Raw genomic sequence first — 17176 nt, 5'->3', positions numbered from 1 at the left:
CACAGTTGTGAAACCAAAGTGGGTGTGGGGGGGGGGAACCCACATAAAACAATACATACTGCAGCGACTCTGGGGAGAAGGCGGGAGAATGGTGTTGAAAGGGGAAAAATTGATCAGCCATGATTGAATGGCAGAGTAGACTTGATGGGCCGAATGGCCTAATTCTGCTCCTAGAACTTATGAATCCCACTCCCCCCTCCTTCCTTGGGAATCCTCAAAGAGTTGACAATGGATATGAAGATGCAGTACGGGGGATGAAGTAGTGGGCGGGGGGGGAGGGGGGTAGGGGGGAAGAAAGCTGGAAGAGTCAATGCCTGGCAAAAAGGCAGGCATTGCTGGGGCACATACGAGGAGCCCACGGCTACAACCTTAACATGGGGACACTGAGGGGAGTTAAAAGACAAGTTATTGAGGGTGGGGACAAGTTCCGCCAGGGCAGAGGAGAGTGTTTGCGGAGGGAAAATTGGTTAAAGGGCCTGTCCCACTGTACGAGGTAATTCAAGAGCTCTCCTGAGTTTAAAAAAAAATCGGCCTTGTGGTAAGCACCTAGAATGTACGTCGGAGCTCAGGACGTCTCTTAGCGGCTCGTAACGCTAACGGCAGGCACTCGGGAAACGCGGTAAGCTCGCGAAGACTTGTTGAAAAACATGTTGAAAAATGTCCACGAGAGCCCCGAGTACCTACGAGCGGCTATTACTGTAATTCTCCGAGTTCGAATCAGGGGAGACTCGGGAGAACTCCTGAATTAGCTCGTACAGGGGGACAGGCCCTTAAATCTCTGTTAAGATTAAGTTAATAACTGGAGGGCCTTGAGACCTTACTGGTGGGGGCTGGAGCAGCAAAGGGATTGGACGTCCATGGTAAAGATGAGACAATCTTGGGCAATGAACGTCTTTGAAGGCTTTAGAGATACAGCGTGGAAACAGGTCCCCTCGGCCCACCGAGTCCGCGCTGACCAGCGATCACCCCGTACACCAGCATAATCCTAATGACTAGGGACAATTTACACTTTACAGAAGCCAATTCACCTACAAACCCGTACGACTTTGGAGTGTGGGATCAAACTGCAGCTCCCGAAGAAAAACCACGCAGGTCACGGGGGAGAATGTACAGACTCCGTACAGACAGCATCCCCTAGCCAGGATCGAACCCGGGTCTCTGGCGCTGTAGGGCAGCAACTCTACCGGCATGTGGGGAGTCTCCTAGGTAGGTTGGAAGGGAATAGACGGGGAGGGGGGGGGGAATAGGACTGAATCAAGGTACTCGGAGATGAGTTCTGTGGTGAGGAGCAGGCAGAGACAGTGGGTCTGCCAGGGTGGTCCTGTTTGTGGATTATGGGAAGGATTAAATTCACCCGTCCCACTCCCTTGCTGGAGGGTGCTGAGCAGGCAACAGGGTGCAGCGTGGAGCCAAGGCCGGACTCGGGCTGCAGTTCCTTTGAGCACATGACCCTACCTGGAAGAAGAGGGGGCAGTCCCCAATAGCCCAGTTAGCTTGCGTACGTACGTTCGTAAGGTCTTGGAGCAGAATGAGGCCATTCGGCCCAGGAAGTCTATACTCCACCATTCAATCATGGCTGATCTATCTTTCCCTCTCAACCCCATTCTCCTGCCTTCTCCCCATAACCCCCTAACACCCGTACTAATCAAGAATCTGTCCATCTCTGTCCTAAAAAAATATTTATTTATTTGGCCTCCACAGACATGTGTGACAATGAATTCCACAGATTCACCACCCTTTGACTAAAGAAATTCTTGTGGCGCCACCTGATGGTCAGACCACTCACGGTCGAACCCTCGTCAGTGGTTACCAGGGCTGTCACGTGACGTCATGGGTTAAGGGGAGTGTCCTGGTACTTAAGCAGATCTCACCTGGAGATCGTGAGTCGACAGGTAGCTGAGCTTGAGCCAACACCTTCGCTCAGCTGCAGCAGCATTTGTGGCAGTGCCCTGGGATGGTTCAGGTCCTATCTGGCAGACAGAACCATGCGGGTAAGCCTTGCTGACTTTGAATCCTCCTCCACTCCCTTGGTATATGGGGTTCCACAGGGCTCAATTTTAGGGCCCCTGCTCTTCTCCTTATACTTACTTCCTCTGGGCTCAATTTTAAGAAGGCATGGCATCTCCTTTCACTTTTATGCAGATGATAGCCAGTTATATATGCCGCTCAGGAAAGAGGAAGACTATTCTTTAAAATCACTTCTGTCTTGTCTTGAGGACATTAAGTCCTGGATGGCCTTAAACTTTCTGGGACTTAATGAAGAGAAGACAGAGGTGATTTTGTTTGGCCCCAATGGCTGCCGTGAACCTCCCTTTGTTGACTTGGGTCCACTGGCAATGTCTGTAAAGCCAACCGTCTTGAACCTGGGTTTTAGGATGGACGGTGATTTTAAACTAGACAAACAAATAGGCGCGGTGGTTAAGTCCAGCTTCTTTCACCTAAGGAAGCTGGCAAAGGTGAAGCCCATTCTCGAGCGGGAGCATTTTGAAACAGTAATCCATGCCTTTATTACATCTAGGCTGGATTACTGTAACGCACTCTACTCTGGAGTCGCACGAGCTTCATTGGCTCGTCTCCAGCTTGTTCAAAATGCTGCCGCTCGCCTTTTGACTGGAACTCGAAAGAGGGAGCACATTACGCCAATTTTGGCCTCCCTACACTGGCTCCCAGTGCACTTTCGAGTTCATTTCAAAATTCTTTTATTTGTTTTTAAATCATTGAATGGGCTCGCCCCGCCTTACCTCTCTGAGCTGCTCCACCTATATGCTCCTGCCCGGTGCCTCAGGTCAGCTGATCAGCTGCTCCTTGAGGTACCAAGGTCTAAGCGGAAGCTCAGAGGGGATAGAGCCTTTTCTGTTGCTGCTCCGGCACTCTGGAACACCTTGCCGCTGCACATCAGACAGGCCCCCTCACTGTCCATCTTCAAATCCTCCCTAAAAACATATTTTTATTCTTTGGCTTTCGACACTGGCTGAGGCATTGGTCCTGTTTTTAGTGCTTTTAATGTCTTTTAATTTTTAGTGTGTTTTTTATAGTCCTTCGTTGTACGGTTTTTAATGGTTTTTAATTGTTTGTAATAGCTTTTTGTTCATGATTTCTCATGTACAGCACTTTGTGGCAACTGTAGTTGTTTAAAGTGCTTTATAAATAAAGTTATTATTATTATTATTATTATATGTTAGTGGACCAAACGTGTGTGTATTCTGAACCTATTATGTCTGAATAAAGCAACTGTTTATACACCGCGTTTGGTGCCGCTACATTCCTCCTCATCTCCTTTCTAAAGGTAAATCCTTTCTGCCACAGAAGGTAGTTGAGGCCAGTTCATTGGCTATATTTAAGAGGGAGTTAGATGTGGACCTTGTGGCTAAAGGGATCAGGGGGTATGGAGAGAACACAGGTACAGGATACTGAGTTGGATGATCAGCCATGATCATATTGAATGGCGGTGCAGGCTCGAAGGGCTGAATGGCCTACTCCTGCACCTATTTTCTATGTTTCTATCCTTTTATTCTGAGGCTATGACAGTTAAAAAGAGGCAGTTAAAAGATTTGCATCAACAATTCAACTACAAAGCACCGACACGGGCGACTATCTGAGCGCTGGCCACAGAAGCAGATCTACAATCACATATTACAATCGCTCCACACTCTTGAATCCCGACTATGGTCTTCTTAATCTCCTCTATTCTCTTATCATGTATCTGTACACTGTAAATACTGTAGCTTGATTGCGATCAGGTACTGTCTTTCCGCTGGCCTTTGTTAGCACGTAACAAAAATTTTCCACTGTACTTTGGAACACATGACAATAAACTAAATTAAACTGAACCTTTTAACTTGGTGCAATGTAGCACGGCAGAATGACTAAAATTTGACTATGAGACAAACAAGGATGATCTGGTGAGGTGGTTCTGATCTCGGTGGAACAAGTAAGTAAGTTTATTGGCCAAGTATTCACATACAAGGAATTTGCCTTGGTGCTCCGCCCACAAGTAACAACATGACACACAGTGACAGTTACGAATAACTTAGAAAATACTAAACATTAATAATAATAAAACATTAATGATAAAACAACAAGCCAATAGAGAAGTTTACTCACAAGGAAAGATCCGAATAGTGCTATGGAGGACAAAAAATGCCAAATGTCATGATCGTCAAAGAATTCGAGCAGGATGCAGTCTCTGTTGTGCTCCCGGGATTCTGCCGGCGTTTTCTTCACATTGGGAAAGAAAGCAAGACGTTTATTCAGAATGTTAAATGAACTGTTAAACCCCTGTCCCACAGTTACGAGTTCATTCCAAGAGTTCTCCCGAGTTTGCCCTGATTCGAACTCGGAGATTTACGGTAATGGCCACTCGTCGGTACTCGGGGCTCTCGTGGACATTTTTCATCATGTTGAAAAATCTTCACGAATCTTCCCGTGCTTACCTGCCGTTAGCGAGTCTTCCCGAGTACCTGCTGTTAGCGCTAAGAGACGTCCCCGAGCTCCGACGTACCCGCTACGTACATTCTCCGTGCTTACCACGAGTTTGATTTTGAACTCGGGGAGAGCTCTTGGAATGAACTCGTACCGTGGGACAGGTCTATTATTATAGATTCTACAATTAAATAACAACAGCAACATAGACATTACTTTAGAATTTGGAGATGTGGCGGGGAAACTGGCCCCATCTCTGAAATTACAAACTAACAATGACCCTTACCTGCCATGTGCTGAGACCCTGGAAGAAGAAGAAGAGAGCGAATCCCCAGACCACCGCCGTACAGATGATGCAGATCAGCGGAATGGCTCGGATCCGTTCACCACTACGCAACTGGGGACCAAGAGCAAACAGCCATGAAAAGCCCAGCAGCTTCATCCTCCCACAACTAGAGAGCTGTCCTGAACTAATGTCTACCTCATTGGTGACCCACATAAATCTCTCAAATGGAAATCTCTCAAGAGAGTTTATTGTCATGTGTCCCAGATAGGACAATGACATTCTTGCTTTGCTTCAGCACAACAGAACATAGTAGGCACAAATAAATACAGAACAGATCAGTGTGTCCATATACCATTATATAAATATATACACACATGAATAAATAAACTGATAAAGTGCAAATAAACAGATAATGGGCTATGAATGTTCAGAGTTTTGTATGAGTTGAGTTTAATAGCCTGATGGCTGTGGGGAAGTAGCTATTCCTGAACCTGGGTGTTGCAGTCTTCAGGCTCCTGTACCTTCTACCTGAAGGCAGCGGGGAGATGAGTGTGTGGCCAGGATGCTGTGGGTCTTTGATGATACTGCCAGCCTTTTTGAGGCAGTGACTGCGATAGATCCCCTCGATGGTAGGGAGGTCAAAGCCGATGATGGACTGGGCAGTGTTTACTTTACTGGCTTTAGCTTGCACTAAACCCTTATCGTATGTCTGTACAGCGTGAATGGTCAGAAGGTCAGAAGTGATAGGAGCAGAATTAGGCCATTCGGCCCATTAAGTCTACTCCACCATTCAATCGTGGCTGATCTATCTCTCCCTCCTAACCCCATTCTCCTGCCTTCTCCCCATAAAGCCCGACCCTGAACAGCTCGATTGTAATCATGTCTTGTCTTTCCACTGACTGGGTAGCATGCAACAAAAGCTTTTCACTGTACCTCGGTACACATGACAATAAACTAATCAGCTGTGCTCAAAAGGGAACTGCAGGGAAAAGGGAAGGTGCTATTACCTTCATGATGATGTAAAATGCAAAATACAGCAGCAGGTTGCAGATCCCAATTGCCAGCAAGTAGGAGGCAAAATCTTTCGGCCTCAGAATAAGTCCGTATGCAGCTCTGAAAAATAAACCCAAGTCAGTTAGTCCCGAGTCAGGCCTGGTTGGGCTTCAGACCAGGTGCCTCAACCCAATGCAACCGTTCTCGGTTCCGATTCACTGGATGTTTTCAAGAGAGAATTAGATTTAGCTCTTAGGGCTAACGGAATCAAGAAATATGGGGAAAAAGCAGGAACAAGGTATTGATTTTGGATGATCAGCCAGGATCATACTGAATGGCGGTGTTGGCTCAAAGGGCCGAATGGCCTACTCCTGCACCTGTTTTCTATGTTTCTCTGCACCAGTCTTAGTTAAACCCGTGTCCCAGGTCTGGGGGGGATTCAGGTGGGCGCGGGGGGGTAGCGTGTGTCAGGGGAGGGGGAGCACTCTAATACTCACAATGACCAGTTCACAATGTTCCCCATGATCAGCAGTACCATCCGATCCTGAGAGCAAAAAGACAAAGGCCTTTAGTAAACCCTCCCTTGTCACCCCCACCCCCCCGCCCCAGATACGGGAGATTAGACTATGAGAGATTACAGCTGTGATGGTAAACCATTTAGAGGGCACTTACTATATAAGCAGGTCCACTGCATTGCCTGATGTGGTCAGAATAAATTACACGAATAATCCTTCTGCATATCCCTATATCTGTAAAAGGAAAGATGCACCGTTTAAAATCCTCTCTATTAACAAAGCATAGAGAACCGGCATACAGACAGGTCAAAAGTCATAGTGTAGGAAGGAACTGCAGATGCTGGTTTAAACTGAAGATAGGTACAAAATGCTGGAGTAACTCAGTGGGTCAGGCAGCATCTCTGGAGAGAAGGAATGGGTGACGTTTTAATTTCCTTATCTCCAGAGATGCTGCCTGTCCCGCTGAGTTACTCCAGCATTTTGTGTCTATCTTAGGTCTATCTCATCGCGTTGGTGTCTCCACTTTATCCGTCAGCCCTTGGCAGTGAAACAGAGACCATACAGAGTAGGGGAATTGAGAACCAGTAAAGGTGAGGGGGGGAAAGATTTAATAGGAAACTCAAGGGTATATTTTTCATTGAAAAATGTGAGGTGGGTGTATGGAACGAGATGCCGGAGGAGGTAGTTGAGGCAGGGACTATAGCAACGTTTAGACAGGTACATGGATAGGACTGTTTAGTGGGTTGTGGGCCAAAGCACAGGCGGGTGGGACTAGTGAAGATGGGACATGTTGGTCGTGTGTTTGGCAAGTTGGGCCGAAGGGCCTGTTTCTATGCTGCACGACTCTATCAGACTGGGACATGGTACAAAGTGCTTGCCTTGCGGCATGTTTTGAGCAGGGTCGATACTTACCCAGTTTCCAACGACCCACGTAATAGAGCTGTATACTGAGCAGCAGTGTGGCCAAGATGTGAATGAAGGAGAAAACTGCCCAGAATACAATGTAATCCCTTCCAATGACCTGGCACAGAAGAAAAAAAAGAAAGCAGAGAACTTGAAGTCATTAAGTCATTCAACCCACCAAAGTCATACAGGTTTGTAGGTGAATTGGCTTCAGTAAAATTGTAAATTGTCCCTAGTGCGTGTAGGATAGTGCAAGTGTGTGGGGATCGCTGGTCGGTGCGGACTCGGTGGGCCAATTTGTCCATTTTGACCAAGATGCCCCATCTAAGCTAGTCTGGCTTTCCCCACGTTTGGCCCATATCCCTGTAAACATTTTTATCCACGTCCCTGTCCAAGAGTCTTTTAAATGTTGATATGCATTTGCCTTAACTACGCCCTCGGGCAAAATGTGTAGGAAGGAACTGCAAATGCACGTAAGGGTCTGAGGAACAGTCTCGACCCGAAACGTCACCTACTCCTTTTCGCCAGAGATGCTGCCTGTCCCGCTGAGTTACTCCAGCTGTTTGTGTCTGTTTAAACCAGCATCTGCAGTTCCTTCCTACACACTCCGAGTGAAAATGTTGCCCCTCGGTTCCTGCATTAAATCTTGCCCCTCTCACCGTAAATCTGTGTCCTCTGGTTCGATGCCCCTCTCAGCCCAACCTTTTACAATTTGTTGTCGTTATTTCTTGGAATCTGATGTCACAGGCAAGTCCCAACATTTACTGTGCCGGAAGGAACTGCAGATGCTGGTTTACATCGAAGATAGACACAACGTGCTGGGGTCACTCAGCGGGACAGGCAGCATCTCTGGAGGGAAAGAATGGGTGACGTTTCGGGTCGAGACCTTTCTTCAGACTGTTTACTGGATGTCAACATGGCCAACATTTACTGCCTGTCCTAATTGTTCTCGAGTAGGTTTGGGGTGAACGACATTCTTGAACCCCAGTAGTACTTCTATTTTATTTGGCTGGCGTTCGCTCCTTGATGGTGTTAAGCTCCTCGATGCCACCATGTTCCCTAGATGAGCAGGGCATGAATCTGTGTTTGTTTTACGTAAAGCATTCCTCCATCTCCACGAGGCTTTATACAGTAAAATGGGGGAGTCCTGAACCACAGTTTAAGAATAAGGAGTAAGCCATTTAGAACAGAGACGAGGAAACACTTTTTCTCACAGAGAGTGGTGAGTCTGTGGAATTCTCTGCCTCAGAGGGCGGTGGAGGCGGGTTCTCTGGATGCTTTCAAGAGAGAGCTAGATAGGGCTCTTAAAGATAGCGGAGTCAGGGGATATGGGGAGAAGGCAGGAACGGGGGTACTGATTGGGGATGATCAGCCATGATCACATTGAATGGCGGTGCTGGCTGGAACTCACCACTCCCAACACGGAGATGAAGATGACCAAGGCAAGGCTGGCGTAGGCAGAGTAGGCGCTGGCGTTGATGTCAGGGTGGCGCTTCTGGTAGAGTTTAAGCATGCAAAGGCCGGCTATCATGTACATGAAGGATGTGTCTGTCAACCAAACGGAAAGAGACGTCACTACAACCGGGAAAAGCTTCCACCATCAAGAATTAAAATGGGTCTCCTGTCTGTCTTTGGAGCGTGGGAGGAAACCGGAGCACGCAGCCGGAGAAAAGCCACGCAGGTCACGGGAAGAGTGTGCAAACTCCGCACAGACAGCACCCGCAGTCAGGATCGAACCCGGGTCTCTGGCGCTGTGCGGCAGCAACTCCACCTGGTCCTGATGCAGGGGTCTCGACCATGAAACGTCGACCATCCACACTCACTGCTCCAACACTAAGTCCCTCCAGTAGTTTATTCCTTGCGCCAGATTCCAGCTTCTGCAGCTGCCCGTGTTCCAACATTCCTCCCAGTTTCGCGTGGGGGCACGGAGGACCAACCTCGTATATCGTAAATGCGTTTATAGGACGGTACAGCGCAGGCGGGATTCAATATTTTAAATATGACTAGTTACTCATCAAGGGAGAATTTCCTGGTCGTTTTTTAGCAGGCATTTGGGAACCTTCCTCCATTGATACTGAGCCAGGAAGCCCATGTGGAGAGATCATTGTGTAGGAAGGAACTGCAGATGCTGGTTTACGCCGAAGAAAGACACAAAGTGCTGGAGTAACTCAGCGGGACAGGCAGCATCTCTGGAGAGAAGGAATGGGTGACGTTTTCGGGTCGAGACCCTTCTTTCCTTCTCTCCAGAGATGCTGCCTGTCCCGCTGAGTTACTCCACCATTTTGTGTCTGTCTATCTTCAGTATCACACAGCAAGAGGCCTTTGCCCCTATAGCGGCCTTGCCAAACACAATGCCAAGATAACCTAGTGTCTTCTGCCTGCACATGGTCCATATCCCTCCACTCCCAGCATGTCCAGGTGCCCATTCCAAACTGTATCTTAAGCACCGGGTTCTGGGCCCAATGCTCGTTGATCTTGGACTTTACCATCTCCAGGCATTAGAAATAAATGCAGACTCACCAAACTGGAAATTGGTGTAGTTCGGGCAGACATGGTAGCAGGCACTGAGGAGGCCCTCCATCATCAACGCCGTTCCCATCGCATAAAATAACCCAAAGTGTTTCGGGATTCCACATTCCTGCAAGTTGGAGACAGATAATGTTGCTTAAAATCAGATCAACTCTGCCACTGGCGACTTCAACTTGACTCCTTCGGCCCGAAACGCTGGAGGAGGTAGTTGAGGCAGGTACTATTAGGAAACATTTAGACAGGTACATGGATTGGACAGGTTTAGAGGGACAAGGGCCCAATGCACAGGCAGGTGGGACTAGTATAGATGGGGCATGTTGGTCGCTATGGGCTGGTGGGTCGAAAGGCCCCTTTCCACACTGTGTGAATCCATGACTCTATTTGGAAAACTATTCCCCTTATTCATCAGCGATATTTTTATAACCACTCCCTCGTTTTCGCAGAAGGCTGGGCAGCGTTTGTCTCACATCTCTTTAAACTTTCATCATCGTTATACTTGACCCAATGTCATTGATACATTGTCATTGCTTCCACCAGCAGACCCGCAGCACCGAGCGCCGAAATCTAAAGTTACTGATTCACATTGAAGAACTTTAAGTTGTGTAAGTTGCATTTTAAAACTCACAAAATCTTAATGGCTTTATTTGATATTTATATACCTACTATTTTAGCTCAGGTACACATACCATTTTCATTAAGGACTATTTTAAGTTATCAAAGATATTTCCTGCTAGAAGTATTTGAGTGATAGTGTGACAAGGCATCATTTCATTAACTAAAATGTGGTTGCATATGGAGAAGTGCCCTCCTTAACACCAATGTTAATGTGTGATCGGAGCAGAATTAGGCCATTTGGCCCATCAAGTCTACCCCGCCATTCAATCATGGCTGATCTATCTTTCCCTCTCAACCCCATTCTCTTGCCTTCTCCCCGTAACCCCTGACACACGTACTAATCAAGAATCTATCTTGAGTTTAGTTTAGAGATACAGCACGGAAACAGGCCCTTCAGCCCACAGGGTCCGCGCCGACCAGCGATCCCTGCACATTAACATTATCCTACACCCACTAGGGATGTAGGATAGAGGATAATGTTTACATTTACCAAGCCAATTAACCTACAAACCTGTACGTCTTTGGAGTGTAGGAGGAAACCGAAGGGCTGGGAGCAAACCCACGCAGGTCACGGGGAGATTGTACAAACTCCGTGGTGGGGATAGAACTCGGGTCTCCGGCGCTACAAGCGCTGTAAGGCAGCAACTCTACCGCTGCGCCACCGTGACTGCCCGATCTCTGCCTTCAAAATATCCATTGACTTCTGTGGCCTCCACGGCCTTCTGTGGCAATGAATCCCACAGATTCACCACCCTCTGACTAAAGAAATTCCTCCTCGTCTCCTTCCTAAAGGCACGTTCTTTAACCCTGAGGCTGTGGCCTCTGCATCCTACACTCTCCCACTCGTGGAGGCAACCTCTCCACATCTACTCTACTCAGGCCTTTCGCGGGCTCCCAAAACTGTTCATTGTACGGCAACCGCAGGAGAGACAAGCGGTGGGGGGGGGAGGGGGTTGACTGGGTTTATACCAGGGCACAGACGTCGTTCCGCATCAGGGCTCGTTTGTGCAGGATCTCACGCTGCAGGGCAATGAGAAGGAACAGCAGGCCCAACATCAGGTAACCAAGGTTACTCAGGATATTATTGAATGCACTGTTGGAACAAGAGCACACAATCACCAGGAGGTTGTGATGAACACACTGATTCATGCACAGACAACATCACATTGAAGGGTAGAAACAGGGAACTGCAGATGCTGGTTAACCCACAAAAGGACACAAAAAGTGCTGGAGTAATGGGTCATAGAAACATAGAAAATAGGTGCAGGAGGAGGCCATTCGGCCCTTCGAGCCAGCAGCGCCATTCATTGCGATCATGGCTGATCGTCCCCAATCTTTCAAGAGAGAGCTAGATAGGGCTCTTAAAAATAGCAGAGTCAGGGGATATGGGGAGAAGGCAGGAACGGGGTACTGATTGGGGATGATCCTTGTATGTGAATACTTGGCCAATAAACTTACTTACTTAGAGGGGACAGAAGAATGATTGGAGTTTAGAACGCACTGTGGGACAAAATGGTGGCGATAGAGACTCGCAACTTTTAATAAGACCTAGACTAGCACTTGAATCACCAAAGATCAGAAGACTACAGACCAAGTGCTGGTAAGTAGATGGACGCTTGATGGATGTGATGGGCCGAAGGGCCTGTTTTAGTGTTGACTCTGTGTCTATTCCCAGTGATGTTGTCCACAACAAAGCCAAAGAACAACTGGCCAGTTCAGAAGAGCTTTGATTTCTGGTCACATTCAAGCAAGATGTCTCTCCCTCTCTCCCTCTCTCTCTCTCTCTGTGACACCATTACCTGGGCAAAGGGAAACCACATCGAATAGTTTGTCGCAGTAGCGCAGGTTTGATCACTCACCTCAGCACACCCAAGGGATGAGCGCACAAGAAGTTGTAGTAACAGATATCCTGATTCCCTGTGATATTGAAAACCTGTCAGAGGGGAACAATCAATGAGTCCAGCAGCCACTGCCTGGTCTCCAAGACATCAGATCATTCGATCGGGACTCAACTCTCCACAATCCCATGCCATATCGAAGACAACATGAGAAAACATCCCTGGTCCAAGCATTGCAAAAATCCAGACCCAGAACTATCAGATCGCAGGACAAGTCATACAGCACGGAAACAGGCCCTTCAGCCCAATTTGCCCACGCCGACCAACATGGCCCATCTACACCAGTCCCACCTGCCTGCTTTTGGCCCATATCCCTCTAAACCTGCCCCATCCATGCACCTGTCGAAAGGTTTCTTAAACATTACGATAGTACCTGCCTCAACTACCTCCTCCAGCAGCTTGTTCCATACATTCACCTCCTTCTTATGTAAAAAACAGTTACCCCTCATGTTCCCATTAAATCTGTCCACCTTCACCTTAAACCTATGTCCATTGGTTCAGGATTCCCCTACTCTGGGCAAAAGACTGTGTGCATTTACCCCATCGATTCCTCTCATGATCTTGTACCTTCTACACTCCAAGGAATAAAGCCCTAGCCTGCTCAACCTCTTCCTGTAGCTCAGTCCCTCGAGTCAAGAGTCAGTCTGAAGAAAGGTCTCGATCCGAAACGTCACCCATCCCTTCTCTCCAGAGATGCTGCCTGTTCCGCTGAGTTACTCCAGTGTTATGTGGTCTATCTTCGGTGTAAACCACCATCTGCAGTTCCTTCCTACACAAGTCTAAGTCTCTTTACATCCTTCTCACAACTGACAGTCCCTGCCGGTTTAGTGTTATCGGTAAAATTCAAGACATAACATCCTGTAGCCTCAGTCCTATCAGTAATGTACACCTTAAATAGCTGAGGCTCGAGGCTTCAGTGCCTTCTAAATACTGCTTGCCACACAATACAGACCATTAATTCATGTTATCATTGGCCTGCCTGTTCGTCAATGTTCAATCTAACCCATTACATTCGCTGCAACGCCACTGAGTTTAACTATTCAGTGGTCATTGTCAGATACTTTCTGCAGCTCCAATGATGCCACATCCCTTATCTTGACAACCCATTACATCCTCATAAAACCACCGGGTGTTTCTCAAGGGCTATTTCCTAACCCTAATCCGAATCGTCAGATGCCCATTTTTATGTTTGTATCAGACCGGCCATTTATGCATCCCACTTCCCTCCCCACGTTTCTCCCCTCCAGGTTGTGTGTCCTGGCCTGCTCAGTCGTACCTAAGCGATAGGAGCAGAATTAGGCCATTCGGCCCATCAAGTCTACTCCGCCATTCATTCATGGCTGATTTATCTCTCCCTCCTAACCCCATTTTCATGGCATCTCCTCACAACCCCCGACACCTGTACTAATCGAGAAACTATCTATCTCTGCCTTAGAAATATCCATTGACTTGGCCTCCACAGCCATCTGTGGCAATGAATTCCACCAATTCACCATCCTCTGACTGAGGAAAATCCTCCTCATCTCCGTTCCAGCACATGGCCACATCACTTTACTTATTGTAGACGTTCCTGTTTCACCCACTCCACTCCCCCACCTTCTCTGCCACTCAGACCAGCATGTTTTCTCAATTCAGTTTGAAGAAGTCCTGACCCAAACGAGGTCGGTCCATTCTCTCCACAGTAACTGTCTGACCCCCTGAGTTCCTCCAGCACTTTGTGTTTCGCTCAAGAATCTCGCCTCTGCAATCTCTTCCATCACCTCTTAGTTTTCTCATCTTCTCGTCCATGGCGATGAATTCCGCAGATTCACCGACCTCTGGCTAAAGAAATCCCTTCTCATCTCCTTCCTGAAGGTACGTCCGTTTATTCTGAGACTCTGACCTCTGGTCCCGAGGCTATGGCCACTGCTGCAAACATCCTCTCCACATCCAATTTCAATTGCAACCAGATTTCACTGCCCTGCAGTGGATCTAGTGAGGTCCACACAACAGCACATGGAGAGAAAATGAAACCTATTTTTCCCTCTGCGTGTCTGCTCGAAAACGGCCACTTCTGATCATTGGGACCTCTGTTGTCGGTGCTGAAAATATAACGCAATGGAACCTGGAGACATAGATTTAAGGTGAGGGGGGAGAAGAACCTGAGAGACAACTTTTTCACATAGAGGGTGGAGGGTGTATAGAAAGAGCTGCCGGAGGAGGTAGTTGAGGCAGGTACTATCGCAACGTTTAAGAGACATTTGGACGGATACATGGATAGGCAAGGCAAGGCAAGGCAAGGCAACTTTATTTATATAGCACATTTCATACACGAGGCAGACTCAAAGTGCTTCACATAAAAACATGTCATACAATAAATGAAATAATAAAATGAAATAAAATAGAAGAACTAAAAGAAAAGAAAAGCAAAATTAAAAATGCATTATAAAAAGTGCAAAAGTTAAAAGTGCAATGTAGTTAAGATTTAGCTGAAAGCTAAAGTAAACATAAAAGTTTTCAGTCTTGTTTTAAAAGTGGTCAAAGTTGAGGCAAGTCTTAAATCTTCAGGAAGTTTATTCCAGCTATTTGTTGCATAGGACAGGTTTAGAGGAATACGGGCCAAACGCAGGCAGGTGGGACTCGTATAGATGGGACGTGTTGGTCGGTGTGTGCAAGATGGGCTGAAGGGCCTGTTTCCACGTTGTATGACGCTATAACTGCCACAGGATTGTGAAGGATAAAGGGCCTGTCCCACTGTACGAGCTAATTCTCCCAAGTTTCCCCCGATTCGAACTCGGAGAATTACGGTAATAGCCGCTCGTAGGTACTCGGGGCTCTCGTGGTGATATTTCAACATGTTGAAAATTCTTCACGAGCTTACCGAGTTTCCCGAGTACCTGCCGTTAGCGTTACGAGCCACTAAGAGACGTCCCCGAGCTCCGACGTACCCGCCACCTACATTCTACGTACTTAGCATGAGTTTGATTTTTTTTTTTAAACTCGGGAGAGCTCTTGAATTACCTCGTACAGTGGGACAGGCCCTTTAACCTGTCATTCTGCCATTGTTAACCCATTTGTAAAATCCACCTTTAAACTGCAATCCACCTTAATCCACCTTTCATTCATACATTCATTCATTCATTCATTCATTCATTCATTCATTCATTCATTCATTCATTCATTCATTCATTCATTCATTCATTCATTCATTCATAAACCTTTTAACACAGACCCATGTTTAGAGCCTTCAATGCCCACAGCCAAGGCTCGCAGTCCCAACATTAAACTCCAGTGTACAAATGCCAGAGCAGCCTGCAATTGTGTGAATAATTCAGCTCCTTACCGTCTGATATGTGATCACCAGCTGAATCACCGGCAGGGCATAGAAAACTGCGATCGTCGCAATGTTCCTGCCACAGAAAAATAAGATGATCAACAAACTCCTGTGCACCAAAATATTCTATTATTATTTGAAGGGATAGATTGGCTCGGCACGAAAACCCAACTGAAACTTGAACTCAGGATTAGATGAAAAGTTATACTTTATAATCTACGAACCTATCTCCAACGACGTATTATAAGTCATTCATTCCACCTTTTCTCTTATTTGATATGTGTCATTCTTTCTCTCTCTCTCTCTCTCTCTTTCTATCTATATTAAAAAAAACACTAGCAGAATTAATCGACAATTGAAAATTTTAATAAGGTATGATTGATGTATATGAAAAGTATTTTTTACTATAATATGTAACTATACTTTACCATAATATGTTTGCTTCTAATAAAAATATTTTTGTAAAAATTTAAAAAAAAATTCTATTAATATCCTGAGAGTGAACACCATGACGTACTGGTGCTTGCTACCTGATCTACCAAGGAGTACAAATACAATATGATACGAATAACTATTTATCCCAGGAGGGAACAGCTTGGAGTTTAGCTGGACAGTAAACTGGACTGGTCCAGGAACGCTGAGGCCCAGTACAAGAAGGGACAGAGCCAGCGGTGCTCTTTGACAAGGCTCCGCTCCTTCAACATCTGCAGTAGGAGGCTGCAGATGTTCTACCTAGTGGTGGTAGCCAGTGCCATCACCTTCGCTGCCGTGTGCTGGGGCAACAGGGCCAAGGACCCGGACGCCAACATGATCAACAAACTCATCAGGAAGGCTGGCTCCATCCTGGGGGTGGAGTTAGAGTGGGATTCACTGGAGGTTGGTCTTGGAGGGAAGGAATCTCCTCAAACTGCGGAGCATCCTGGACAATACAGCTCACCCCCTCCATAACACACTGGTCAACCTGAGGAGCACCTTCAGCAACAGACTGGTTCCACCAAGATGCAGCACAGAACGCCACAGGAGATCCTTCTTCCTTGTGGCTATCAAACTGTCCAACTCCCCCCCCCTTCTGACATGGGGTAGGCTGACTCCCCTCCTACCCCACTCCCCAATCTGTGCCCACCCCCAATCCTTTCCACTTGACACTTTAATTTCATGCTTCATGTGTCAAGTGTCATGTCTACTTCTGATATTATAGAGTGAATCAGAATCATGCCTGAGGCCTCTAATTCACCGTACAACGTTGTATAGAAACATAGACAATAGGTGCAGGAGTAGGCCATTCGGCCCTTCGAGCCTGCACCGCCATTCATTATGATCATGGCTGATCATCCAACTCAGTATCCCGTACCTGCCTTCTCTCCATACCCTCTGATCCCTTTAGCCACAAGGGCCACATCTAACTCCCTCTTAAATATAGCCAATGAACTGGCCTCAACTACCTTCTGTGGCAGAGAGTTCCACAGATTCATCACTCTCTGTGTGAAAAATGTTTTCCTCATCTCGGTCCTAAAAGATTTCCCCCTTATCCTTAAACTGTGACCCCTTGTTCTGGACTTCCCCAACATCGGGAACAATCTTCCTGCATCTAGCCTGTCCAACCCCTTAAGAATTTTGTAAGTTTCTATAAGATCCCCCCTCAATCTTCTAAATTCTAGCGAGTACAAGCCGAGTCTATCCAGTCTTTCTTCATATGAAAGTC

The 17176-nt window shown here is 46.9% G+C and overlaps 1 protein-coding gene across 2 annotated transcripts in view; it reads right to left on the bottom strand.

Annotated features, from left to right (window-relative positions):
- Positions 1 to 17176, bottom strand: part of sidt2 (SID1 transmembrane family member 2) — a 54889-nt gene that overhangs the window by 1846 nt on the left and 35867 nt on the right. For both annotated transcript variants that reach the window (XM_033049580.1, XM_033049581.1), the window contains 11 exons: positions 15484 to 15550; positions 12123 to 12196; positions 11233 to 11356; positions 9640 to 9757; positions 8531 to 8667; positions 7129 to 7237; positions 6374 to 6450; positions 6199 to 6245; positions 5716 to 5821; positions 4709 to 4819; positions 4105 to 4218 (listed from right to left, as the gene is read on the bottom strand). In XM_033049580.1, coding sequence (XP_032905471.1) covers positions 4105 to 4218; positions 4709 to 4819; positions 5716 to 5821; positions 6199 to 6245; positions 6374 to 6450; positions 7129 to 7237; positions 8531 to 8667; positions 9640 to 9757; positions 11233 to 11356; positions 12123 to 12196; positions 15484 to 15550 — 1084 coding nt within the window. The remainder of the gene's footprint in view (positions 1 to 4104; positions 4219 to 4708; positions 4820 to 5715; positions 5822 to 6198; positions 6246 to 6373; positions 6451 to 7128; positions 7238 to 8530; positions 8668 to 9639; positions 9758 to 11232; positions 11357 to 12122; positions 12197 to 15483; positions 15551 to 17176) is intronic.

The sequence above is a fragment of the Amblyraja radiata genome, chromosome 33 (assembly GCF_010909765.2).
Source record: "Amblyraja radiata isolate CabotCenter1 chromosome 33, sAmbRad1.1.pri, whole genome shotgun sequence".
Classification (NCBI taxonomy): Eukaryota; Metazoa; Chordata; class Chondrichthyes; order Rajiformes; family Rajidae; genus Amblyraja; species Amblyraja radiata.
The sequence above is the reverse complement of the archived record's forward strand: the minus strand, read 5'-3'. Positions and strand labels throughout refer to the sequence as shown.